The sequence below is a fragment of the Vulpes vulpes genome, chromosome 13 (genome assembly GCF_048418805.1).
Source record: "Vulpes vulpes isolate BD-2025 chromosome 13, VulVul3, whole genome shotgun sequence".
Lineage (NCBI taxonomy): Eukaryota > Metazoa > Chordata > Mammalia > Carnivora > Canidae > Vulpes > Vulpes vulpes.
Genome location: NC_132792.1, coordinates 117,234,250 through 117,260,412, shown reverse-complemented (window position 1 = coordinate 117,260,412; position 26,163 = coordinate 117,234,250). Strand labels below are relative to the sequence as shown.

The 26,163-nt window shown below is 50.1% G+C and overlaps 5 protein-coding genes across 19 annotated transcripts in view; 3 read left to right on the top strand and 2 right to left on the bottom strand.

The window, feature by feature from the left end:
• NUP210L (nucleoporin 210 like) overlaps positions 1-9,156 on the top strand; it is an 82,018-nt gene extending 72,862 nt beyond the window's left edge. For 2 of the 3 annotated variants that reach the window (XM_072732361.1, XM_025997124.2), the window contains 7 exons: positions 1-127; positions 3,406-3,555; positions 4,854-5,104; positions 5,748-5,952; positions 8,385-8,489; positions 8,777-8,851; positions 8,942-9,156. In XM_072732361.1, the coding sequence (XP_072588462.1) occupies positions 1-127; positions 3,406-3,555; positions 4,854-5,104; positions 5,748-5,952; positions 8,385-8,489; positions 8,777-8,851; positions 8,942-9,045 (1,017 nt within the window). In that variant the 3' untranslated portion in view covers positions 9,046-9,156. The remainder of the gene's footprint in view (positions 128-3,405; positions 3,556-4,853; positions 5,105-5,747; positions 5,953-8,384; positions 8,490-8,776; positions 8,852-8,941) is intronic. The other variant, XR_011996255.1, reaches the window with a different exon arrangement.
• A 257-nt stretch (positions 9,157-9,413) lies between these two features.
• On the bottom strand, positions 9,414-12,650 carry RPS27 (ribosomal protein S27). Its single transcript, XM_025997131.2, has 6 exons — positions 12,518-12,650; positions 11,874-12,043; positions 10,531-11,421; positions 10,150-10,258; positions 9,882-9,992; positions 9,414-9,504 (listed from the first exon to the last, which is right to left on the bottom strand). Exons 3-6 carry the CDS (start codon positions 10,534-10,536, stop codon positions 9,476-9,478), a joined length of 255 nt encoding a protein of 84 aa, XP_025852916.2. The 5' UTR covers positions 10,537-11,421; positions 11,874-12,043; positions 12,518-12,650; the 3' UTR covers positions 9,414-9,475.
• A 56-nt stretch (positions 12,651-12,706) lies between these two features.
• On the top strand, positions 12,707-16,598 carry RAB13 (RAB13, member RAS oncogene family). 5 transcript variants are annotated; one of them, XM_025997127.2, is made up of 9 exons: positions 12,958-13,028; positions 14,301-14,361; positions 14,525-14,913; positions 15,137-15,197; positions 15,432-15,509; positions 15,616-15,705; positions 15,785-15,850; positions 15,937-15,990; positions 16,201-16,598. In XM_025997127.2, the coding sequence occupies exons 3-9, from the start codon at positions 14,849-14,851 to the stop codon at positions 16,276-16,278; spliced, it is 492 nt and encodes a 163-aa protein (XP_025852912.1). In that variant the 5' UTR covers positions 12,958-13,028; positions 14,301-14,361; positions 14,525-14,848; the 3' UTR covers positions 16,279-16,598. The 5 variants fall into 5 exon arrangements, with proteins under 5 accessions (XP_072588477.1, XP_025852911.1, XP_072588478.1 ...); XM_072732376.1 differs by lacking the exon at positions 14,525-14,913 and having other exon boundaries at positions 12,707-13,028; positions 15,616-15,681; XM_025997126.2 differs by lacking the exon at positions 14,525-14,913 and having other exon boundaries at positions 12,707-13,028.
• A 2,704-nt stretch (positions 16,599-19,302) lies between these two features.
• On the top strand, positions 19,303-22,076 carry JTB (jumping translocation breakpoint). Its single transcript, XM_025997123.2, has 5 exons — positions 19,303-19,719; positions 19,835-19,872; positions 20,036-20,118; positions 21,037-21,116; positions 21,525-22,076. The coding sequence occupies exons 1-5, from the start codon at positions 19,637-19,639 to the stop codon at positions 21,679-21,681; spliced, it is 441 nt and encodes a 146-aa protein (XP_025852908.1). The 5' UTR covers positions 19,303-19,636; the 3' UTR covers positions 21,682-22,076.
• Positions 21,983-26,131, bottom strand: CREB3L4 (cAMP responsive element binding protein 3 like 4). 9 transcript variants are annotated; one of them, XM_072732365.1, is made up of 10 exons: positions 25,897-26,131; positions 25,669-25,813; positions 25,324-25,561; positions 25,068-25,189; positions 23,382-23,474; positions 23,136-23,242; positions 22,981-23,049; positions 22,786-22,870; positions 22,504-22,600; positions 21,983-22,386 (listed from the first exon to the last, which is right to left on the bottom strand). In XM_072732365.1, exons 2-10 carry the CDS (start codon positions 25,810-25,812, stop codon positions 22,193-22,195), a joined length of 1,149 nt encoding a protein of 382 aa, XP_072588466.1. In that variant the 5' UTR covers position 25,813; positions 25,897-26,131; the 3' UTR covers positions 21,983-22,192. The 9 variants fall into 9 exon arrangements, with proteins under 9 accessions (XP_072588466.1, XP_072588467.1, XP_025852901.2 ...); XM_072732366.1 differs by having other exon boundaries at positions 25,669-25,825; positions 25,897-26,125; XM_025997116.2 differs by having other exon boundaries at positions 21,983-22,600.
• Positions 26,132-26,163: the final 32 nt, after the last annotated feature.

The following is a 26,163-nucleotide window of genomic DNA, read 5'->3' as shown; positions in this document are numbered from 1 at the left end:
GTGGTGGTCAATGCATCATCAAGATTAACACTCAGTTTTGACCTCAAGACCCACCTCACCAATACCCCCAATTCAACTGTGTTCAAGCTCTTCATTACCACTGGCAGAAACGGTGCTAATCTTAAAGGTCAGGAATCTCTTTATATGTCTGGGTGATTGTTTCCAACTTTCCCATCCTCCTTCAACTCGTTTGAAGACTAGTAATCCAAATTTCCTAGACTAGTAATCCAAATTTCCTTTAATTTCAAAGCCAACTCTACCTTAACAAATAAATCACAGGGATGCCTGGATGGCTCAGTGATTGAGCATCTGCCTTTGGCTCAGGACATGATCCCGGAGTCCCGGGATCAGGTCCTGCTTCGGGCTCCCTGCAGGAAGCCTGCTCCTCCCTCTGCCTATGTCTCTGTCTCTCTCTCTCTGTGTGTGCGTCTCTCATGAATAAATAAAATCTTTGATAAATCACTGACAGCTATGACCTCACAAATGACTGGATATCAGGTTTTGATATAGGCTAAATCTAGTCACTTGTTTTTCTAGTTATAACCTTGCCTGAGAAGTGGCCTAAACAAGGGATTTCCAAACATGGCTGATTTTCAAGGATACCCATGAAAAGTTTTTAAAAATATGGTCTTAGGCTCCATCCAGAGATTGAATAAGTTTGGGATAAGGCCTAAGACCCAATTCTTTTCCAGCTTCTCTAGATTTAAGAACTGTTGGGGGAATCCCTGGGTGGCTCAGCGGTTTCATGCCTGCCTTTGGCCCAGGGCGCAATCCTGGAGTCCTGGGATCGAGTCCCGCGTCGGGCTCCCGGCATGTAGCCTGCTTGTCTCTCTGCCTCTCTCTCTCTCTATCATGAATAAATAAATTTTTTAAAAAATCTTAAAAAAAAATTAAAAAAAAAAAGAACGGTTGGAGTAGGCAACATCTTAACTGTTACTTGCTCAGCACATTTACTTTGTGGTGTTTTTTTGTTATTGGGCTATAATTTAGTGTCAAAAAAAGGTGAGGGTGTGGTGCCTGACTGGCTCAGAGGTGCGTGAAACTGTTGATCTCAGGGTCTTGAGTTCAAGCCCCACATTGGGTATAGAAATTCCTATATATATATATATATATATATATATATATATATTTTTATTTTTTTTTTTTTTAAGATTTTATTTATTCATGAGAGACAAAGAGAGGCAGACGCATAGGCAGAGGGAGAAGCAGACTCCCTGCAAGTTCTGATGTGGGACTCGATGCCAGGATCTCAGGATCATGACCTGAGCCAAAGGCAGATGCTCAACCACTGAGCCACCCACGTGCCCCTAAAGATTACTTTTTTAAAAAATAATAAAAATCATTAAAGAGTAGAGGAAAGAAAACTAAAATACAAGAAACTCCTAATAGATTCTAGTGTGCTATGTTAGCAGTTTTTATATATTTTATCTCATTTAACAATCTTTGTTTTTTTGTCTTTTTTTATTTTTTATTTTTTTAAATTTTTTTATTTATTTATGATAGTCACAGAGAGAGAGAGAGAGAGGCAGAGAAACAGGCAGAGGGAGAAGCAGGCTCCATGCACCGGGAGTCCGATGTGGGATTCGATCCCGGGTCTCCAGGATAGTGCCCTGGGCCAAAGGCAGACGCCAAACCGCTGCGCCACCCAGGGATCCCTTTTGTCTTTTTTTAAAGTAGGCTCCATGCCCTGTACCCAACATGGGGCTTGAACTCACACCTTGAGATCAAGACCTGAGCTGGATCAAGAGTCGGATGTTTAACCGACTGAGCCACCCAGACGCCCCTCATTTAACAATCGTATGTAATTATTATCATCATTATAAAAGTGAGAAATACCAAATCTAAGAGCAAGTAACATGTACAAGGTAACAATTAGTGGCAGAAGTGGTAGATCTTCCCACTCCAAAGTCCACATAAATTCTTTAATTCTTTTTTTTTTTTTAAGAAAGAACAAATTCTAATTTTTTTTTTGCCAAGAGAACATGCAAAACTAAAGTCCAGAATATAATTACTATCTATAAGTTTATTATTCTTTTTTATTTTTTTAATATTTTATTTATTTATTCATGAGAGGCAGGGGGGACGGGCGGCAGAGAGAGGCAGAAACACAGGCAGAGGGAGAAGCAGGCTCCATGCAGGGAGCCCAACACAGGACTCCATCCCGGGTCTCCAGGATCACGTCCTGGACTGAAGGTGGCGCTAAACTGCTGAGCCACCTGGGCTGACCTATCTATAAAGTATAATTGCCCTTTTTGTCCTTAAATTTTTAAACTTATTTTATTTTCAGATTATTTAATTTTATCATAGTATAAGTATACATAATATATAAATATTTGATTTTTAAAGTTTTCAAGGTTCTTTTACAAAGTACTGTTTATAACATATCCACTCATTATTGTCTATCTTATGATTTACACCTTGCAATTTTTTTCCCCCAGAATCTTTCTAAGACAACTGATTTTATTACAAAACTCATGAAACAGCTCCTTTGCTATTACTTGCTGATAGTTTCCAAAAGATAAGAATGGTCACTGGACTACTGGCAGCTAAGAAAGAGTTTCAACCAACTGAGACCATTAAGAAACTGTGCAGGGGAAAATCTTGTTAACAGGACACCACCTCCTATTTAATCTAGAATGTCATCCATTGCAGCTGACCCAACCATGGCACCAGTCCATTTCTTGCTGGCTGTGTGGCTTCTGTTTAAGATACCATTTGTAATAAAATTCTAGAGATCTCTAATTTGAATCACACTGCAATTGGTTATGGGAAACAAACCTTCTTAGACTGAAAAGCTACCTTGCAACTGTAATAGCTGTCTAGTTTCACTAGAGTCTATCTCATTTCCACTGATGAATTCCAAAAACTTTTGAAAGAGGGCCCCTATGATATTGATAATGGAAGCCCCCACTATAGTCATTCACAAACCAGCAAAAGCAAGGGTCTTAGCTATTCTTTCACCTTGATTGTAGCAGGAGCCAACAGGGCTGGCCAGATCAGAGAGAACTGACCCTCTTTTTCACTATTTTTTTTTAAATGATCTCTACATTGGGTGATGTGGGCCTTGAACTCACAACCCTGAGATCGAGTTGCATGCTCTTCTGACTAAGCCAGCCAGCTGCCACCCCTTTTCCCTCCTTTAATAAGAAATGATTTATTCATGGGGGTGGGGGGCAGAAGGAGGAATCTCCAGCAGACTCCTGCTGGGCACAGAGCCTGACACAGGACTCAAACTCATAACCCCGAGATCACAACCTGAGCCCAAACCCAAGAGTCAGATGCTCAACCAATTGAGCATCTTTCCCTTTCCCTTTTTTTTTTTTTCTTAAATCAAATTGCTACCTATATATGTTTCCTCTTTTACAAATTCTTAAGGCAGTTATTTATCTTTTTTCTGCTTATTAGGATCCTGTACCCCAAGTCAGGCCTTGGCCATTACAACAATACTTCTTCCTGAGACCCTTGTGCTATGCCATGTACAGTTCAGTAATACTTTGCTAGACATCCCAGCAAGCAAAATCTTCAATGTCCATGCAGGTTTCAGCATGGAGAAAGGTGGGTCCCACCAGCTGGATCTGGTGCCCTTGTTTCCATCTCTAACAGTTGTCACTTCCTTATTGGATTGCAATTGCACTTTCCAGTTTCATTGACTATATAACAATGGAAACTTTCTCAACCAACATTTTTGTTCAGTCTCTGTATCACCCTGTGCTTTTCTGTTATAGTCTTCTATTTTCTTCTTAGCTAGTCACTGTTATCTCTAGGCTTGGATCATTCATCTTTAACCCCCCAGAAAGCAGCAGTGTTTGTTGTTGAACTGAAGGATATTCCAAGCAGAGTAGCATTAACTAGCATAAAGTAGAAATAGGCATGACATTGGAATGCTTTCATATTAATCAACTGATCCAAAATGGGAGAATTCATGTCAAACATGACGTATAAATAGGACAATATTACAGCCTAAGACCTGCTCCAAGGCCAGGCACTATGGTGTGAATACTGATTACTGAGCAGCTCACTCAGCAAACTAGTGGGCACTGAACTGACTACTGAGTGCAAAGACAGACCATGGTTGTAAACAGGAGAGCAAGACAGGGCTTTTCATTTTCATCAGCGCTGTATACAGAATAGACGCATGAGATGCTGCAGAGGTAGGAGGAAGAGCATCAACCTCGAACCCAGGGCTTAGAGTGCAGTTTTACACAGCAAGGCCTGTGGAAGGGTGACATCTCAGGACACAGAGCTCCAAGCTTGGCAGGACACAGAAAGGAGAGGGAAGAGTGGGAGGCAGGGAGGCCAATGAAGGGGCCACTGCAGTACTCCAAGTACGAACTGATATGAGTCTAGCCCAGAGTAACAGGGAGATATATATAGAGGGGCAGATGTCAGAGACATTTCAAAAAATAAGTTAGCAAGATTTGGAGGACAGTTGGATTTAGGAATGAAGGAAAGGGTGTCTGTCAAAAACCAGCTGACTTTGAGCATGGATAATTAGAACAATACTGTTGTCAGAAATAAGGCCATCTAAGGCCGCTGAGATACAGTCAGAGACATAACTAAGCCACACTCTCAAAGCGTCTTTCACAAACCTTTTCCTGATCTCAGCAACTCTTGGTTACTTCATTCTATATATTCAGTTTCCCTGTTTGCACTGTTATTTATTACTACCTGACATGTTGATTTAAACAAGTTCAAACTTAGGTTGCCTGGGACTGTTTTCTTTGGTATCCTCCCCCTCTAGAGGCCAATAATTTGCTAATAGTAAACACTCAAAGTTCAGTTCACATTTTCTTCTGAATTTGCTTCCATTTTGTCTCTGAACCTTCCTGCTCAGTTTTTCATCTTTTCTTCAGGAGTTTATGTCTGCCTAATCAAGGTTCGACCCCAGTCAGAAGAGCTGCTACAGGCCCTCAGTGTGGCTGACACCTCAGTCTATGGGTGGGCTACATTGGTCAGTGAACGGAGCAGGAATGGAATGCAAAGAATCCTCATTCCTTTCATCCCAGCCTTTTACATCAATCAGTCAGAAGTGGTTCTCAGCCACAGACAAGACATCGGGGAGATAAGAGTGCTGGGGGTCGACAGAGTTCTTGAGAAGCTAGAGGTATATGAAGCACTGAACCAAAAACATAATGGAGATTAAGGTTTTGGAAAAGGAGTCTTCATTCTTAGTCCAAGGGCAAAGGAAGAGTTATGGAGTGACTTGATAAAATTCACCATGGGGGCTGTTTCTTAAAGCATAATGAAGAAAACCTATCCCATTCACAATGGCAGGGGACTCCCAGAATCCAAAATTTAGGTCATGAGCTTTGTCAGTCCAGAAGATAATACCAGTGTTCTCTTAAAAAAATATTTGATTCTAGTTTAAAAGTTAAAAAAGAAATTTGAGAGTGAGGGTGGGCAGGGGGTGGCAGAGGGTGTTAAATATCCAAGCAGACTCCTGCTGAGCATGGAACCCCATGACCCATGAGGTCAGGACCTGAGCCGAATCCAAGAATCGAACACTTGACTGATTGAGCCACACAGGCACCGCTAGTTCAGAGCTTTCTGGAAACCTAGTTCATCCTCACAAATCATTTTCTTCCTTATCTACTTCAACACATCTAAGTGTGAAAAAGCAGATGACTTATTGTCAGATTGCTAGCTAGTAATACAGGGATCTTACTGTATGTTTAAGATTGGAATGCAATATTGATACAAAACTGATTTTTCTTGTCAAACAAGTGCCATTTTATCTTTTCTTCAAGGTCTTCCCCAGCTCCCCAGTTCTAGTGGTCTCTGGCCACAGGCAGTCTTCCCTCACACCTGGCCTGGCTGTCTACCCGGTAAGAGTAGTCAACTTCACCTCCCTTCAGCAGACGGCATCACCCATTTTCATCAATATTTCCTGTGCGCTCACCAGTCAAAGTGAGGCTGTGCTAGTGAGAGCTCTGAAGGATAAATCTGGTACAGGTGAGCACTGGGGGCTCTGGTTTTTAATCTACAGAGGTGGAAATGACAGAATGTATTATTACTTAGTTAATGAAAAACGTTCAGCCACTTGACCAAGATTATTTAAATTAGCTGGGGCCTGATCTTTATTTTCCACACCTACCTAAAACATAACCTTCAGGTAGCTCTATCACCATCAAGATGTTCTACTTAACATACAATTATTTAAGGGTAGTTATTATCAGCTTAAGAGCTTCTCAGCTTTGTTAAGTGTACCACTTTCCCTATTTTAAACCTCTTAAGTGTTTTTCTTCAAAAATATCTGGCAGATTTTTTTTTTTTTTAAGACTTTATTCATGAGACACACAGAGAGAGAGAGACAGGCAGAGGGAGAAGCAGGCTCCACACAGGGAGCCTGACGTGGGATTCAATCCCAGGTCTCCAGGATCAGGCCCTGGGCTGAAGGCGGTGCTAAACTGCTGAGCTACCCAGGCTGCCCTGGCATATCTTTCTATATCAAGCAAGCAGCAAATGGTGATAGCCCTAGAACTAAGACTTTCCTTTCCAAAATCCCTGATTCTAGCCATTATTCAGTTTAGAAACTATGCCATGTGTAGTCATGGAAAAGTGTTAGGAAAGCCAAAAAAAAAAAAAAAAAAAATGGTCCTCTTTATACTGCCACCTCTACTTGTCCATCCCTCCAGAGAAAGTGAGAAAGTGTTCTTTGAATTAACTGGGAGTGAACTAGATGGAGCCCTCATTTGTCTCCAGTGGGAAGGTTTGTTTTTACAAGAACCTGTTATGTACTGGCCAGTACAAGAGCATTTGTTCTCTGGTAACTCTAAAGTAGATGTTTTTCCCTTTAAGAACTGAGGAAATTGGGATCCCTGGGTGGCGCAGCAGTTTGGCGCCTGCCTTTGGCCCAGAGCGCGATCCTGGAGACCCGGGATCGAATCCCACATCGGGCTCCCGGTGCATGGAGCCTGCTTCTCCCTCTGCCTGTGTCTCTGCCTCTCCCTCTCTCTGTGTGTGACTATCATAAATAAATAAAAATTTAAAAAAAAAAAAAAAAAAGAACTGAGGAAATTGAGGTGCTCAAGGTCCCAGCACTATAAACAGTGTTCAACTCTAATCTATGTTCTTTCTGCTGGAGTTTTTAAATCTAGAGTTTAACAGGTTTTTGCTAGGGTCCATGGATGGAATTCTAGGTGCCCGTGACCTTCACTGGGAGGAAAAACTGCACATTTTCAATTAACCTCTAATTGAAAGCTTGTATTTCTACCAATTTTATGAATATAGGCAACAAACCACAGTAACAGCATTATGTGTGACTGTCACCAACAGAATTCAAATATTTTCATGTTCCAATGATTAGATCTCAAAATTCACTTCAAAATTACATGAAAGTTATAGGTTTCCTTATTTTTTGTGTTAAAAATTATATTTTGAGATAGGATCCATAGGTTTTACCATACTGCCCAAGTTATTCATGGCACAATAAATGGTTAAGAACCCTTGCCAGTGGGAACAATACAATCATGATGGTTAGGAGTAGTCAGACACTAAGATCCAAACAAGCCTTCACGTTCTTCACACAAGCACATTGAGTGCCCACTGGTTTATGCCAGGCATACCCAGTACAGAAATCAAATTTAAAACAGGGCCTAAAAAAATATAATAAAATAAAACAGGGCCTAATTAACAAAATAGTAATTAGTTCAATGAAGCCAGAACACAGAGGGTACTGGAAAGGCTGATAATGTCCTATAAGTTTTATTTGGACTCTTTTACCCTATGAGCATTGGAAAGCCAAAAGCTTTCAACAGTTGGATCAAGGATTAGAAAATTTTAGGGGCAGCCCCAGTGGTGCAGCAGTTTAGTGCCACCTGCAGCCTGGGGTGTGATCCTGGAGACCTGGGATCGAGTCCCATGTTGGGCTCCCGGCATGGAGCCTGCTTCTCTCTCTGCCTGTGTCTGTCATGAATGAATAAAATCTTTAAGGAAAAAAAAAATGACATCCAAAGTAAAAAAGGACAGGAGGACTCCTGGATTTAAGAGGTGATTGGTGATCCAAAGATTTTCAGGGTAGAAGGAATTAGAACCGGAAGCTCAGTTACCACAATTACAAATCTGGTGAAGAGAACCAAGTGACTTGGAATTAAAGTTACACAGGAAAGGCAACAGGTATTTAAGTAGCAGAGTATTTATCCATTTGTAAGTGGAGAAGAAATAGAAGACTCAAAGTTTGAGAGTTTATAACCTAGGAGATAGGAACAAGCCAAAAAAGAGGTGGAGGAGCCAAGTACATAATTCCCCTCTTTTAGAATCCAAACTATTTCCCAGAAGGCTGGGCTGGAGTTTCTGCTGGATACCCATGATGGGTTTTCAAATGTGGTCACCTGCCCTAAATGCTTTAAGTAACTATTACACCTTTTGTTCTGACCAATGCACAGATCAGTGTAAAGATTCAAGTGTCCTCCAGAAGTTCCTGAGCTCTCACCAGACCATCCTCTTTACCCTTTTTGCAATGCTGGCATCAACAGCTTTCATCTTTCTAGGTAAGGAGCCTTTACGTTCAACACCCTGGACTTTTAACTTAGAAACTGCTTTCCTTTAATTTCACCTACAATGAGGATAAAAATCAGGTGTTTATCACATCTCATTTGTGATAACCAGCTGGAACTCATTCAGCCTACCTAGCCCTAGTCGCCAAGTGGATGACAGGTCCCGCTCAACTTACCACCAAGTAGCAGTAAACTGCATGTGACAGACCCCACTCAGAACTGGAATCCACTGCTAAACCTTGAGATAATGGGGACGTCTGCCTTGTTTTTGTTTTTTTCAGCATACAATGCCGTCTTAAACAAGATACAGACAGTTCCCATTGTTTATGTGCCAACTGTAGGAACATCACAACCAGGTAAAGAATCACCACCCTTACCTTTAAAAATTCAAATACCCACATTTCATTCACATTCACACTTCATCTGTCTCTCATTTTTACTCCTAGGTTCTTATACCCCCACCACACGTTCTCCTCCGCCTTTCCTGAGTTCCCAACCCCCACCAGCTCAGAGTCGGCTACAACACTGGCTGTGGAGTGTAAGGCACTAAACTCCACTTAGACAAATCCCTTCAGCTGTAAAGAACTGGAGCCATAAGCCCCCAAACTAGCTTTCCAAAAACTGTAAATAAAGGATCGATCCTAAGGTGTTCAGCACTAAAGTGGTGTGGTAGACTGTTTTCAACTAGCAGTTAAAAAATGGAAATGTAAGAGTGAAAGAAAATATCCCATTTATATAGCATCCCATGTTTCTATCAAGTTCCAAAGATTTAGTCAGTGAGCCTAGCTGGATAGCAATGTTCCATATGGATTTAAGTACTTGGCCACTTACTTGCCCCAAATGACTAGCAGTCCACTCTTCTGGGTGCCCCTGAGTACTTGAGTAGAACTTCCTAGCAGTAAAACAAAGACAATAAAACAGGATGTATCCAAAATCTGTTTATTGGAATAGTGTCCCACTCATCTTGATTCAGGGAGCTTTTAGTGCTGCTTCCGCCTGAAGGAGCATCCTGGAAGAAAAAACGGTTCAGAGGTTGATAGCAGCCTACTTATCCTGCCACCCCCAAGAAACGAGCGTGGCTACTCCATCCACAGGAAAACTACATCTTTACTTTCCTCAAAACTTACAGCTACCACCTCAGCCGTTAATAGCCCTCGCGCTCACTCGTATGAAGCCCCTTTCATCATTACCCAGATACAGCTTTAGGTTTGTTTTGGATCTAAGGAATGTGTGGTTTCTGGCAATCCTGTTGCGGGAGGGTGGCCAGCGGACTTTCCAATCCAACAGCCTGCACGAGGCGGTGTGAGGACACACGACACCCCACCCCACCCCACCCCCCCGCTCCAAGATTCAAGCCCCAACGACGACGTTCGCTCAGCAGCTCACCTTCTGTAAGCCTTGCTTTTCCTCCCGTGGGCTGGCAGAGGACAGTAGAACAGCCGACACACAGAACTACCGTCTGTGCGTGGCTGAAAACGGTGGTGATTTTGTAGCATCCTGGGAAGAGACGTCAGGAAGCGGGGAGTGAGGACCTTTCAGGCCTTTTCAGGCCCTCATCGCTGGAGCCCGCTCGGAACCCGCCGCTCTCCTCACCCCCACCCCGGGGCCCTCCCCTCCCCCTCCCGCGTCGTTCCCCCCTGGCGGCGCCCCTCACCCGGGCACTTCACGTCCATGAAGTAGGAGTTGGGGCTCTGCACCAGGCGCTTCTTCTTGTGCTTCCTCTTCTCCTCTTCCGGGGACGGGTGCAGGAGATCCTTCGCAAGCTACGGGGGCACAAGGTGTGGTCAGAGCGGCAACGGCCCGGGGTAGTAGGGTGGGGAGGAGGAGGAACAGGAGCAAGAAGCAAAAGCAGCGGCAGCCCGCACCGCCCGGCGTCCACAGCGGGGCCGCCATCTTATCCCCGCCCCGGGCCGCCCGCCGGCCGCCCACGGCCGCCCGCGGTCCGCGGCCGGCCCCCACGGCCCGCACCCGGTGGAGGAGCACGCGCGCGCGCGGGAAGCGAGGGCTCCGCCGAGACCCGGGCGGAGGAACTCACGGGCATGTTCTCGTGGGGAGGTCGTCACCGCCGGAAAGGAGCGAAAGCGGAAATCCTGTCGCTTATATCCGCCGCCCGCCGGAAATGACGTGCGCGCGTTCGGCCGCCATGCCGAAGTCCGCGCGCCGCCAGTGGCAGAAACCAGCGCCTTTGGACGGGCTGCTGCGCCGCGACCGTGGGAGCGCGTCCGTAGGGTACGCTGACGAAGAGGCGCGCCCCGCCCTGCCTGGGACCTCTCCGCTTCCTTTGCTGTTTTTCCGTGGGTTTACTTTGCCCAGTCAGCACCCCGAAGTGTAAACACGGGAAAAGAAGGCCCGCCTATTTCCCCGCATCCCCAGCTTGCTGCGAGGTCAGCGGCTGTTTTGTTTTATCCAGTGGTTTTCCTTTAAGTGACGATGACATCAGACGCTGGCGTAGTGCTCGCCCTGGGCGGCTGTGGGGCTGGACATTGCACACCCGCACTGACACACTGGAAAGGACGAGGAGAAAGCAAACCGGGACCGGAGCCACGTCTTCTACAGTCGGGCCCAGCCTCTAGAAGGTCCCTTTGTCACCAGAGGACCGAAGACTTCTCGACGGCGTCTGGGAATCCAAGCAGAGGCGTGTGAGCTCCGGTCAGGGGCGTGGAGTGTCGGGTGCAAACACCCGCCCCGCGGCCAGAGTCAAACTTCCAGAGTGACAGCGGCACTGGGAAGAGGGATCTCTGAGGGGCCGGAGTCTGGACAGAAGCACTGTGTGGGTTGACGGACAAAACCCAGGGCCAGACGGAGGGGAGGCATAGTTGCCTGAGCTCCGAGTGAAGGGCAGAGCGTCCGGGGCCGGGTTCAGGAACAGCTATTGTACCCCAGCATCGGTACCGTTTGGAGGGGTGGACACCACACGCACCACACTCTGGGGATGGAGTCCAGTTCCAAGCAAAATGGAAAAAAAAAAAAAGAATTTGCTGGGTTATTGTCAGAATTAATGAAAGTTGAAGAATAAAGGACACTTTGGCTAGTGAGGAGAAATAGCGAAAACTCAAGATTTGTGATACAGCTTGAAGACATGGTGGGAAGTGAGAGAATGGACTAAGTGGGTTCAGTGGTGTCTGAGAAGGGGCAAGCGCCGGCGCGAACGTGACCGGATGAGAGAAGTGTAGTACCAGTATGCTCTACACGAGGACAATTCTGACCCACTGTTAGAAAAGTAAATAGTTTGAACAGTTTTTTTTTTTCCCCAAAAAAGCAAAGATAAACTTGTTTCTTTATAGCCATGTTTTCCACTTAAGCTTTTTCCTTGCCTTTTCACAGCCCTTTCATGTGGTCCCACGAGGGCGGCCTCGGGGCTGTGTTAAAGATCCGTACCTCATCCAAAGAATGAAACCATGGGTCCCTGAGTGGCTCAGTCGGTTAAATATCTCCCTTTCGGCTCAGATGATGATCCCTGGAGTCCTGGGGTCGAGCTCCTTTTCGGGATCCCTGCTCAGCGGGGAGCCTGCTTTTCCCTCTCCCTCTGCCCTGCTGTCAAATAAAATCTTTAAAAAAAAAAAAAAAAAGGTACGAAACCAGACATTTATAGTACCAATATCTCTCTTCCTGTAACTGGCTTGTCTGAGAAACGCACACACAGGGTCCCAGAAGGAATACTGTTGCTAATGAAGCCCCAGAATGTGTCTCTGTGAAAGTGTATCTGTATGTGTGGTATATGTCTGATGTGTGTGGGGGAGCTGTGGTATGGGGGTGTGCTGGGGGTGCGTTGTGTGTGGTATATGGGTGTGTGTGTGTGTGTGATATGGTATATGTGTGGTATGTGCGTGGTGTGTGTATTTGGTGTGGGGATGTGTGCGTGGTATATCTATGTGGTGTGTGTGTACGTGGTATGTTGTGTAGTGCTTGCTGTATGTGTTGTGCGGTGTGTATATTGTGTGCTGTGTGTGTCCCGCCTCTCCCCTCCCCCTGCGGGGCGGCAGCTTCCTCGCGCGGTACAGCAGGGGGCACCCGGTCCCAACCTGAGCTGGTGCTCCTGGCGCGCGGCAGCGATCCCGGGAAGCTGGGGCGGGACCTGAGGGCCGGGAAGGCCGAAGCCCAGAGGTGCCCCGAAGGCGTCCACCCCGGAGTGACCCTCGGGTCCTCGAGCTCAGCCCCCCGCGTCGCCCAGACTCGGCCCGCGGTCCTGAGGCGGCCAGGGCGGCGGGCAGCGGCTACCCCTTCGCGGCCGTCGGGGGCAGGGGGCAGGCGGCCGGGGGTGGGGCCCACGGCAGGGCCGCCTCCCCTCCGTCCCGGAGCCTGGGTGGAGAGGGAGGGAAACTCCTTCCTGGCTTGGGCTCAGGGCAACTCCGTCCGCCAGTCCCGCGGTCCCGCCCCCCGGCGCCGCCCCCGGCTCCCCAGTGTCCGCCATGGCCAAAGCCTACGACCACCTCTTCAAGTTGCTGCTCATCGGGGACTCGGGCGTGGGCAAGACCTGTCTCATCATTCGCTTCGCGGAGGACAGCTTCAACAACACCTACATCTCCACCATTGGTGAGCCCGCTGGCCAAGCCCCCGACCCCCGGCGCCCCCAGGCCTTCACCCCTGCGTCTCCACCATCGGTGACCCGTCTGGGCTCACTAGCCCCGGCGCCCCAGGCTCCCAGGTTACTAGTGGCCCTACTTTTCAGTGTCCCAGAAGGAGGCTTCTAAAGTCCAGTGTCTTAGCCCCCGTGTCAGCCTCATGCCGCACACGGCTCGGGATGGTTCCCGACCTCCAAGCTCTCTGAGGCCGCCAGTAACTCCCTGTGCCCGCCCCTCATTTTCCTGGTACCGTCCTTCTCTGGCATCCCCCAGATCCACAGGATCCGTCTGTCCTTCCCTCCGCGCATCTCTCCCCACCGCCTCCCTAGAACCCCTGACCGTTAGTACCCAGCCCCCCCAGCTTGCTCTCCAATCCCACCAGCCTCTTCCTGTCCTGCTGAGTTCCATCCCCAGCACTTCCCAGTCTCCCTGCCACCACTTCATGAGGGTTGGGGGTGGGGAGGTTGGAACAGAGTGGCTGGCTGTGCTGAAAGGGCCCCCCCCCAGGACCAGGATGGTGAATGTGCGGTCAGCCAGTCAAGGAAGGTGGGAGTGGGGGAACTTTTGGGGGCTCTGAGTCAGCCTGGTGACTCAGCGTCCTCTTGGGGCTCCCCACAGGCTCTGGGGAGCGGCCTGCATTGCCACTAAGAGCGCTGCTTCTCTGCTTCTCCTCCCCCTCTTAGTCCACCTCCTCTGGCCTGGGAACAAAAGCCAGGGGAGTTTCAAGACCATTCTGGTCAGGAAATGGAAGGAAAGTGCCTGTCTTTCCTAGTTGGGTCGCAAGAGGAGTGGGCCTGGCCCACTAGTGGACACACAGATGGCATCAGCCTTTTCCGGCTCTTGGTCCCAGAGGCTGGGGATGGCTGAAGCCTCAGACTACTGGGTTCTGGGGACCAAGGAAAGAGGAATCAGAAAGCTCTCTTTGAGGGAGACCCTGAATTGGGAGAGCTGTCAACTGGTGCCTCTGAGGGGACCCAAGCGGTGCCTTACACTTCTCTGCAGAGTTTCTGTCACCTCCCCCTCAGGTCTAGGACATCCCCAGAAAAACAATATGCTTACTATACAAATACAGAGTTGAGAAAAATTCTCCTAGTCTTACACTTGCAACAAGGTTGCTTCCCAGGCGCACCCCCTACAGAATTCCTGGCACTGCTGGCGCTCCATTCCTGGTCTCCCCTGGTGACCCCTCGTGCCCCCCATGTACCCACATGGCCTCAGCCTCACTGTGTGTGTCCCCTCCTAGGAATCGACTTCAAGATCCGCACTGTGGATGTAGAGGGGAAGAAGATCAAGTTGCAGGTCTGGTGAGTGAACCCTGGGCTGCGAGGCATATTCCCTCATTCACCTCTAAGCACCAGTCCCCTCCCTGTGGCTGCCCATCTCTCCCTCTCCCCTCCTGCTCCTTCCGGTACTTCTCCCAGGCCACTTCCTATCCCCCACTCAGACGTCCTTCCATCTCTCTTCCAGTTCACTCAACTCTTTTCAGCTCTTTGGTAACTCTTGCCTCTCCTGGCTCCAGAGCCTTCTCTGAACTTGACAGCAGGTGTCTGCAGAGCTGTCACGTGGGAGATGGCATGAAAGCCGATCCATGGCAAGCAGCAGAATTTGTTAAGTCTGTACTCTCTCTCAAGTCTGGGGAGCCCAGAAAGCCGAGGAAAGAGGGCTGACCTGCCACAGGACCTGGACATCCTGAAGGTGTGGAAGTGGCTGGCGGCTCAAAGGTTTAGGGCGCTACAGATAGAAGCAGATTGTGGTTTGCATTCTCCTTCTGATGCAGGATGACCTTCAGTGATGGAGCCTCTCGAAATCTCTGTCCTCCTTTGTAAAACAGGGGCCAGAAAACATGTCTCCCAAGGGTAGGGTGAAGATGGTGCTTGGCATAAAGTATTCAATGAGACCTTGTACCTTAAGCCTGTGTCCTCTCCCAGCCATCCTCCGTCCTTTTCTCCCTTTACTGTTTTCTGATTCTGTTTGGTTCAGCCCCACCCTGGTGTAAAAGCTAAGTTCTTAGCAGGGGGGATTCACTCCTTGGAGAAGCATTCCCTCTGTCTTGCCCCACGAAACATGCTACTTTTTCAGGGACACAGCTGGCCAGGAGCGATTCAAGACAATAACTACTGCATATTACCGTGGAGCCATGGTATGAGCTGTGGGTCTGGACAAGGGATGAGGCCATAAAGTGGAGATTTCTGAATCCCCAGGGGCTGAGCTTGGGCAGGGAAACTGGGAGGGGGCTCTGGGTGACAGGGGAGGGCCCCGTGTGGACCAAGGGGTAGATTCATGGGTAGAACTTACAGGGTCACTTAAAGGGGCAGTAAGCAGAAATGGGGGCATGTGGCCCAAGGCTCCATGGTGAACTCTTGCCATTCCCCAGGGCATTATCCTCGTATATGACATCACAGATGAGAAATCCTTTGAGAATATCCAGAACTGGATGAAAAGCATCAAAGAGGTGAGGACCCCCCCAGAGAGGCATTGGACTGGGTAGAACCTGGAGGGTGAGGAAGCCATGAAGCTAAGCAGGACCCAATTGTACTCTTCCTACCATTTGCATCCAGAATGCCTCAGCTGGGGTGGAGCGCCTGCTTCTAGGGAACAAGTGTGACATGGAGGCCAAGAGAAAGGTGCAGAAGGAGCAGGCCATCAAGGTGAGGGCCAGGCCAGATGGAGCTAGATGCCAGAGGGCTGCTATCCTTGACCCACCTCTCTTCTCCCTCCACCCCACAGCTGGCTCGGGAGCATGGAATCCGATTCTTTGAGACAAGTGCCAAATCCAGCACGAATGTGGATGAGGTGAGCCACAGTCTGTGCCCACACCTGCTCCCGGGACATTGTTAGTTGGCAGGCCTGTCCTCACCACTCACTCCTTTCCCTGGCAGGCTTTCAGTTCCCTGGCCCGCGACATCCTGCTCAAGTCAGGAGGCCGGAGATCGGTGAGTTGGTTCTGTGGGACTGAGCCCAGCTGTGTGTGTGTGTGTGTGTGTGTGTGTGTGTGTGCGCGCGCGCGCGCATGCATGCTAGAAATGAAACCCCAGGAAGAGGAGCACTAACACTGCCCATGAGGGTAGGTCCCCTTCAAACAATGTTGTGTCAGACCCCAGCCCACCATTGTCACTCTGATCCCGGTGCCTTTCCATCTCTAGGGAAACAGCCACAAGCCCCCCGGCACTGACCAGAAACCCTGTGATAAGAAGAACACCAGCAAGTGCTCCCTCGGCTGAGGACCCCAGGCCCAGAGGCTGAACCTCGGGGAGGCAGGGCTATGGGTGGGCAGGGGAGAAACAGCAGGTGGGGCGAGGGGAGGGGGTCTAGAGGAGATAGATGGTGGAAGAGTAGGGAGCAAATGTAAAAGAAAACAGGAAGGGGAGAGGAGAGAAGACAGGACAGGGAAGGAGAGGCAAGGAGGAGAGAGAAGTGAGCAGAAAGAGGTAAGGGGGTAGGAAGAAGGGGAGGAGAAAACCACTGGCCCTGGGTGTCAGCCTTTCCCGGGACTTGAGGGCAGACACAAATGTAAATAAAAAGTTGACTTGTTGTTACTGAATCCGGCTTTAGGGTTGTATGAGGTTGGCTCAGCACCCCTCTAGAGATTTGACCCTAGGACTCTACATGCTTTGGCTCGGTATGAAAGGCCACCACCCACACAGAGGTCCCTGGTTTGGGTAACGAAATTTATCATCAGACCTAATTCCTGCCTCTAAGGTGGTTGGGCTGGGTTCCTGTGACACCAGGACCTGTCCCTACACAATGAGGAAAAGAGCAAGGAGGTTCTCTGAACCTGAAGGTCTGGTCATCTTTCCATTATGGGGTTTAGAGGGTCCTATGGGCAGAGCCTTGTCTGGTTTCCAGGACTCTTTTCTTTTTTCAGAAAGACTCTTTCTTGGGCCTTCCCAGGGGAGTGACACGCAGACTCAAGGAAATAACAGGACCTTGTACTCTTTAACCTGTGATTTCTTCAAGCATCTCTGATTCTACCAGTAATCCTTTTAGGTAGCTGGTAAGCATTATTTTCCATTTTCAGACACAGAAGAGGTTTATTTAGTCATAAATTTTTAAAAAATATTTATTTATTTGAAAGAAGGAGAGGGAGCACAAGCGGGAGGTGGGGGGAGGCAGAAGGAGAAGCAGACTTCTGGCTGAGCAGGGAGCGCGATGACCCTGGGATCATGACCTGAGCTGAACACAGACACTTCACTGACTGAGCCACCCAGGCGCCCTAGTCATCAATCTATTGAGCATCTGATATGTGCCATACAACATAGTCAAGTTAATATAATCTTTGAGTGGAACTTACAAGAAGGACAAGAAAATTTTAACAAAAACAGCTCCTAAGTACTGAATTATAAAGAGACAAAACTATTGGCATGCAAAAGAACCAGCACCGGATCCCTGGGTGGATCCCTGGGTGGTGCAGCGGTTTAGCGCCTGCCCTTTGGCCCAGGGCCTGATCCTGGAGACCCAGGATCAAGTCCCACATCGGGCTCCCTGCATGGAGCCTGCTTCTCCCTCTGCCTGTGTCTCTGCCTCTCTCTCTCTCTCTCTCTCATGAATAAATAAATAAAATCTTAAATTAAAAAAAAAGGAAATTCAGGCATTTTAAAAATCCCCACACCTATTGTGAGGAAGTGAATGGCACAACCCTGGGTCAGCAGCAAAGCTTTCTGTGTTGCTGTTTGTTGGTAAAACACACCACTGGGAAAAAGCCTGACCATGCTGGGAGAACTTCAGGATAATTGGATAAATGTGTTAAGTACCAAACTTCTGTGGGGTAAAGATCATGCCTAGGCTCTGTAGTCAACTGCCTAGCTGGTGTACTTTGCTTAAGGTTATGAGAAAAGACTTGCTATTTTGTGAATCCCAGAAAGAACACTAACTGACATCTTCATCACACCCCAGGGCAGATGTTTTAAGATCCAGTTTCAGTGTGGAGACCTACTCAGTTGCTTGGTACAGCTATTGGAAGTGAGAGCTTACAACTCCCACAGCTTGTCAAGAGACATGGTCAGGTTTGATAAGATACTAGAAGATTTCGGCAAGACTTTCCGTATGCCTAAAAGCTACTGGAGAACACTCACACCTACTTTCCGGAACATACAACTACTGATACACAGAAACAGTAACTTAACAGAATGAGGGCATAGTCACAAAAAAAGTAAAGCTCAGTCTCAACTGCCATCTAATGGCCTTTCCATAGTCTGATTGTTCCTGCTTCTGAGGAGCCAGCTCTATGTCTGAAGGGAAGATAGAATTTGTGGGACATCACAGGGCTTACTTATACTCTCATTCCTGGAAGAAAGTGCTGGCACCCTTAGGGCTGCGCGGTGGAATTAGCGGCTGTTGTAGTTAGGTTAGGAAGGCTTCTTGGGCCAGCAAAGTGTGGAATAGGGTTAACAAGAAAGTCTGGGACTAGCCCTTTCGCCTTAAGACTTTGGGGGGGGGGGGGAGCAGATTACCACCAGTGACCACTACTGACTATATACGTGAGTTTCAGTAGGTCATTGAGGCTGCACGGTATGGTGGTCTGTAGCCCTAGAAGTAGGATCCGGCCAGGGTCCCACGGTGCCCAGGACCCAGGAGGAAGCACAAAACCAGCGCAGGCCCAGGGCCCAACTCTGACTGCAGGGGGCGGCACGGTCTACTTGGGCTCCCACTCACTGGGTCACCTCGGAAGTCACTTCTACCCCGAGCTTACTCGCAAGATACCAGAGTCCTCAGCATTACTGAAGACACGCAGACCTAAGTGTGTAATTCAAGAAGCAGGGCAGTAACGGGCGCTGTCGTAGGGGAAGGAAAGGCTCCCGCCAAACCCCGACGCTGCCAGTCGGCGACTCGGCTCTGGAGGCTCCCCGGAGGGTGCAGGGCCGTGTCCAGAGCACGCATCGGAGTCGGCGGCAGACGCGTCCCAGGCCGCAGGGACCACGCAACCAACCAAACTCCAATGAGCAGAAAGGCGACAGCGCGCCCAGGGGCAGCAAGTGCAGCGTCGCCTCCCGCCCGGCCACCAGGGCCACCCTGGCGTTTTCGCAAGCAGCGACGACTGTGCTTCCGTGTCGCTGCTCACGTCGCCCAGGCCCACGAAAGACAGCCCGGGTCGTCCCAGCCTGAGCCAGCCGAGGGAAAACGAACCCGGCCGGCGGCCTCCAGCGGTCCCGCCCCGCACGCCTGCGCGGAGCGACGCAGCCTCCTGAACCTTCCCCGCTCCCGGCATCCCCCGAGGCTTCGGCGTCTCTCCCCCCCCCCCCCCCGCCGCCCCTCCCGCGGCCCGGCATCCTCCGCGGCCCGGCATCCTCTGCGGGGCAAGATGGCCGCGGCAGCGACGGCCCCGGAGGTGACGGGGCAGTAGGCCGTACGCGCCGCGGCTTTTCCCGAGGGCCGTGCGGGTCCGAAGACGTGAGCTCACAGCCCCGTCCACAGGTGGCCGTGGGGCCATCCCATTAATGCCTGGGCCCTGACAGGCAGTCCCAGCATTTCGCAGCCCTGACCTGGAAGCTCCCGGAGGGCTGCAGTGTACGCGCCCCGACGGAGGCAAGCGGCCAGTCAGGCAGGTGCCTTGGTCCCGACGGGCGCGACCCTGAACACTCCATGCCTGCGGGCGCGGGGAGGCACGGCCTCCCCCAGCGCAGCCACCTGTGCTGGCTGCTCTGCGCTCTCACCTTACAGCTCTGGTGAGGAGAGGCTGAGCGCCGAGGACGGGAAGGGAGGGGGGAGGGGCGAGTCCCTGTCTTCCGCCCTCTGACTTGTGCCTCCTCTCCCCTCCCCCCCCCCCCCCCGCGGCTGCAGCCGAGCGGAGGCTCCTGTGAGGGCAGAGAAGCTGTCAGGTGGGTGATGCTGCGCTGATCCGACACTCCCGGGAGCACAGGTGGGACGGGGGGCGCCGCGGCGAAGGAGGGCGCTCAGCTATGCTGGGAAGTGGGATGGGCAGCATCTTTGGGAGAAATCTTCTCAATGAGGTCTGGGGCCGGCATTTCTCTCCCTCTCTAGTGAGCACCTCAAATCTGCCTTGCTGGCTGGTGGAAGAGTTTGTGGTGGCAGAGGAATGTGCTCCGTGTTCTAGTTTTCGGGCCGTGAGTATTCGTTCTCTCTCTCCGTCTCAGTGTGCCGCTGCATCGTCCTGTAGTGTTCCATGCAGCCTCAATGTCCACACCTGAACCTGTTTTTCCTCTGAAAACGTGCCTTTTCCTAAGTGAACGGGAGTATTTGGCTAATAATCATGTTCATTTTTTTAAAAAGATCTCATTTGGGGGGGCCCCTGAATGGCTCAGTCAGTTGAGCCTCCGACTTGGGGGGTGATTTCTCAAGGTCCTGCCCCTCCCCTTGCTCATGTGTTCTTACTCTCTCTAGATTAAGAAAGAAATCTTTAAAGATTTTTTTAAAAACCTGTAATTAGGGCAGCCTGGGTGGCTCAGTGGTTTAGCGCCGCCTTCAGCCCAGGGTGTGGATCTGGAGACCCAGGATCGAGTCCCATGTTGGGCTCCCTGCATAGAGCCTGCTTCTCCCTCTGCCTATGCCTGTGTCTCTTTCTCTGTGTCTCTCGTGAATGAATAAATAAATAAAATCTTAAAAAAAAACCCAAACCTGTAATTATTCCAGATGGGTTTTTAAAGGTTTTGTTTGAGAGAAAGAGAACATAAGCCTGGGGGAAGGGCAGAGAAAGAGGGAGAAGCAGACTCCTGATCAGGAAGCAGCCCATTGCCAGGCTGGATCCCAGGATCCCATGATCATAACCTGAGCCGAAGACAGATGCCCATCCAACTGAGCCACCCAGGTGCCCCTAAAATCTTGTTTTTAAGTCAGTTCTACACCAATGTGGGGCTCAAACTCAACCCCGAGATCAAGAGACGCATGCTCCACGGGCTGACACCAGCCAGGCACCCCAGTCATAATTTTTAATCCAGTAGGCCCTGGAAACTGTCCCTGTCCCTCCTAGACTATTGCTCAAGTGTCCTTTCCTGACATGTGCTTTGGTCCCTTTTTCCTGACAGAAAACCACCCCTGAGTGTGGCTCCACAGGGTACGTGGAGAAAATCACATGCAGCTCTTCTAAGAGGAATGAATTCAAAAGGCAAGTGCTGTTTTTCATCTTGTAACCTCGTACATCACCTCTTGTTCTCATGATTTTAGGGAGACTAATAGTCCTACATCTTCCTCTCTGTCTAGGGTAGCATGGCATATTGGAAGAGGGGGGAACCAAAGTATTTAAACCCAAGTCCCAGCTCTACTTCTCAGCACTTCGTCATTGGTCTTATTTTCTCATCACTAGATTTGATTGATACCAGCTCTGTTTACCTCACTAGAAAATAAGTTGTAGATATATTTGAGTGGGGTTTGTTTAGGGTAAACATGTTAGAAGGCTGACTGTGGCTTCCTCTGTTCTCCTCAGGTATATCTTGGTTAGGCTTCACTAGAAGGGAGATTGGAGGGAGTGGTGGTCCAGCCTTCCCTGGGAATAACTGTCTCTTCCTGCTCTTAGCTGTCGCTCAGCTCTGATGGAACAACACTTATTCTGGAAATTTGAAGGGGCTGTCGTGGGTGTGGCCTTGGTCTTCGCTTGCCTTGTCATCGTTCGTCAGCGACAGCTGGACAGAAAAGCTCTGGAAAAGGTCCGGAAGCAAATCGAGTCCATATAGCTACCTCCCACTCTTCAATGGGGTCTAAGAGATTATATCTCAGACACAGACAGAATGAATGGATTTGTGCCCCTCCTTCTTAGGAACCTGTGGTGGTACCACCTTCTCTATCTCTTGTTTAGATCATTAATGAGCAAAATATAGTTTTTTTCTCTATTATAATTTGGTTTAAAAAAAATAATAATAATTTGGTTTGGGACAGGAAGTCCTGGCGGCAGAAATGAGATAGCAACCTTCAACCCCAGTTTATCAATTACCTATCTTCTCCTTCTTCTACTTATTTAAAACTTTCAAGATGTAATTCCAGGAAAAAAGTTTATTCCTCAGCCCAAACTTCTGTTTTCCCTCAACCCTAACCACCCCCAAAAATAAAATTGCAGATGTATAACAAAGTATCTGCAATGACTGGTTATATAGCCTGGGCCTTGAGTACAGACCCTAAGGGTGTGCTGAAATGATTCAGACCCCTGGGGGAACCTGGACTCCTTACTGTGGTTGGGATGTGTCCAGCTCACATCTCATCTGCATGCAGGACAGTCCTGATGTGCCCACCAGGGCCCGTCTTCCCTCCCATCTTCTCAAGCAGGGTCCTTGTTGAACCATTTACATCCTTGGCCCTAGGTGGCCCCTCCAATCTGGACTCTACCACCGTGGTCTCCAAATTTTCTATCATGTCCTTATGAGTCAGGATATTTCTAGAAATTACTGGAAAGTGAAAGAAAAATGGCAGTAGTAGAGTGCTTCCTTGGTGGGGGAATCCTAGACAGGACCTCCCTTCCACATCTTGACCACCCTGGGAAAGTAGCCCTGCCCCTGCTTTACCTCCATGAGGCTGGTGATCCTCAGAACCAGCTTCCCGGAGACCCTGTAAGGGGCTGACACTGGGCAGGACGATGAGAGCCAGGGAAAAAAGAAGGATCTGGAGAAAGCAAAAGGACACTTGAGCTGTGGAGACACTAATGGAAGGAACCTAAGGGCAGAACGAACAAAGGGCAGTTGGAATCATCAGGGATGGGAAGGTGAGTATGGTTGGGACTGGGGGTGTCAGGATGGAAGTGTGGCAGAAGATGGTGGAAGTAGGGGGAGATAGGAAGTAGACAGTACCAGAACACAGGTGCTGGTCTGAGCAGCTTTGTTGGACGTTTGGGCAATGAGCGTCTGCAGCTGGCGGAGCTGAGTTACCAGGGAGCTAGAGAAGGATGAATAAAGAATAAGCTCCCCTGGGAGCTGGGGCACAGGAATGGTGCCCCCGTGTGCCACACACCCTTTTCCAGGGGTGCACACTATGCTTTCACTTACATGTTGTGCCTCTCTAGCTCCTGGACTTTCTTCTGTAGTTCCTGGTTCTGTGCAGAACAGGCAGCCACCCTAGGGAGTGTGGACAGGTAGGACCGTTTGCAGTCAGGTGGTCCCTGACCTTGCCTTCCTTGGTAAGGAGGGAGGCCCAGACATACCTGCTCTCTAGCCCATCAATGTACTCCTTCTTCCGACACCGACTGTCCTGAGCTGACTGCTTGTTCCGGATCTTCCTCCTGATCTTCTTAAGGACCCTCTCCTCTGCCTGAGGGCCCAAAGTGTGTCAGTCCTGAGCCCTTAACCTCCCTCAACTACCCCTTAACCTTGTAATACTGGCTCTTTCAGAGGCCACGATGAGACGGGTTGGGGTTGGGACTGGGAGGCCCTTTGGGGAAGCATGTTACCTTGGTGAGGGGCAGGTGAGTGGGCAGGGAAACCCCTTCCTGTCCCAGCAGACGCTTCTCCTCCTCTGTAAGGAACACGGTTTGACAAGGCAGCTGGTAGAGTAGAGAGCAGGGAAGGTAGATGAGAGGTGGAGAGGGTTTTCCCTTTTCTGGCACCCAAGGCCACACACCCCTGTATGCCTTTTGGAAAATTTCCCGTTTGCACTTAGGAGTAAATAACCATGAAGTGAGTGGAGGGAAGGGACCTTAATTCAGACGGGCTCTGGACCAAGCCCAAGGGACCTTCTGGAGCTGTGAAAGGAGACCTTACATCTTCTGCCCCCAGACTCAGGATGTTGGCACCCTGAGCAAACTAGGGAGGGCTTGTTCTGGTCTGCACCTCCCCAGAGCTTAAGGGTATTTGAAGACAGGGAGGAACACACTAAGGTGGGGTTTGCTTAATCTCACAATAAGCAAATGATTCACATTTGGCCATTAACTTCCACTTGGCAGTGTGTTATTCCATCAGGTCAACCTCAGGGAGCTCTCTGGGACAGTGGCCCACTTGCCCTCAGGGTCTCGGCTCCACTTTTGAGACTGAAGCTCTGTCTCGTCTCCAAGAACTCCCATGGCCAGCAAACTTAACATCTTGTAGGAACATAGTATGTGGAGCAAGTAGACGACATCTGGGGAACCTGAGCCTGCCCACTGAGTAACCTGGCTTTCTGATACTCTTTTTTTTTTTTTTTTTTTAATATTCTTAATTTATTTATTCAGAGAGAGAGAGAGGCAGAGACACAGGCAGAGGGAGAAGCAAGCTCCATACAGGGAGCCCGACGTGTGACTCGATCCCGGGTCTCCAGGATCACACCCCGGGCTGCAGGCGGCGCTAAACCGCTGTGCCACCGGGGCTGCCCTGATACTCCTTTTTGAAATACTTATGCTTCACTTTCGCTTAAGAGGAATTTGTTTTTGCTTTTGACTCCTGATGGTCTCTGGCTTTTAACCAAACCATTTCTTGACTTCTTGCCTTTTCTTGATGACCCCTTCTTGCTCTCCTGAAGCCACAAATTCCCCAGTGTTTTGATGCAAAGCCTAGAAATATCAGACTTTTTAGGGTCCCTTGATTCTGAGTTGCTTGGCTTCCACTCTGGTCTCAGCTTCAAGCACAGCCTGGCCGAGAGCTGAGAATCTGTTCCCTGTTTCATACACAAGCAGTTCTTCCCAGTGACTCTTGGTTGACAGTGACCTGAGCAAGACCCCTGCTCACTCCCACTGCAGGAACCAATGTGGTACACAGTTCCAGTGGAAATGGTGGCACTTGTTTCTATACCCTGTTTCTCGTAGCCGGCTGGATTCCCAGGCAGCCTGTTCATGTCCTAACCCAAGGCTGAAACAATGGCTGGCCGTGGCCGAGCAAACTGCACACAAGGTCTGGGCTTTCTTCCAGGCCCTATCCCCAGATTCCCTGACCTAACTTTCTCCTTAACTGAGTCGTCACCACCACACCCCCAAGGGCTTCTGTCTCCCTTGTCCTTTCCTGCTCTTAAAGTTGCTCATGCCACTTTGATGTTCAGGCCCATTGACATGAAAAATTGGAGCAAAGAGTTTAGCATCAGTTTCCCCCTCTCTCAAGCCCTTTCCCCATCTGTGTGGGTACATATCTTTGTACCTGGGAGTACTGGATCCAGCTGACTGAAGACTCACCAGGGTGGCAGGAGGCACTGGGTTCACACTGCCTGCTCTGGGCAGGGTGTGAGTGTGAGCATCGAGGGGTAGCTCGCAGACCATGCAGGCCTCAGGCACTGGAAGTGGTGGGCTCCACTGATCTGAGGGAGACACAGGTGACCAGGAGAAAGGAGATGAAGGGCCTTGGAGAGGCACAGGTTGGGGAAACCCCTTAGCCCAAGGACTAGGGCTGGACCTGAAAGGCCAGTGTCCCCTTCCCACAAAGAACACTGACCTAGCTGGACAGAGATGAACCGCCCAGCTGGCCCTTCCATCCTCTGCAAAACCCCTGCCTCAAAGACAACCTCACAGAGAGCAGGGGAACTGGGTGCCTTGGGGGCACGAGGACCATCAGGATGGCCAGGGTCCTCCGAGATTCCACTGTCACTGCCAGGAGATGCTTGTGAGCAGTACACTTCATTGGGGTCGATGAAAAGCTTCAGAAAATCTTCGGGCTCACTCTCTTGAAGGCCCTACAGAAGGAGAGAGTTCTGGAGTGCCACCTGACCCCAGACTCGGATTCGCCGCGGCCCTGGACAGCTCCTGGACAGCCCAGCCCCACCTGCGCTGTCACACTCACACTGCCTGGGAGCCCCTGCTCAGGGGTCCCGGGAGCCTCTGCATGGGGGCAGGGGGCCCCCAGCTCCAGGAAGGCCCCTGCCGAGAAGACCTCTTCTGGGGGCTCCAGCCACTGGTCCAGCAGGTCTGGGGCTCGGAAGTCCATTCTGCGGGCAGAGCTGCAGGAAGGTGAGGGCGGCCTGCCTACCGAGCGGCTGATTCCCCCTCCTTCCCTTCACCCTTTCCTCACCTGCCACCGGGGGTCTCGTCTCGGGCCTTCTCTCCGCTTCAGACTTGGGGGCCGACTGCCGCCTGGCCCTGCCCTGACCTGCCCTCCCCACCCCTCTGCAGCCCGCCGGCAGCCTTTCTTCCCTCCAGGATCTCGCATCCTGGACCTGCCCAGCCAAGCCCCGCCCCCGGCCTGACCCCGGGATTGATAAGTGGGGGGTTGGGAGCCTGGACGTCCGCCAACCGGACTTCAGGAAAGCACGGGCCGCCCCGTCCTTTGCGTCCGTTT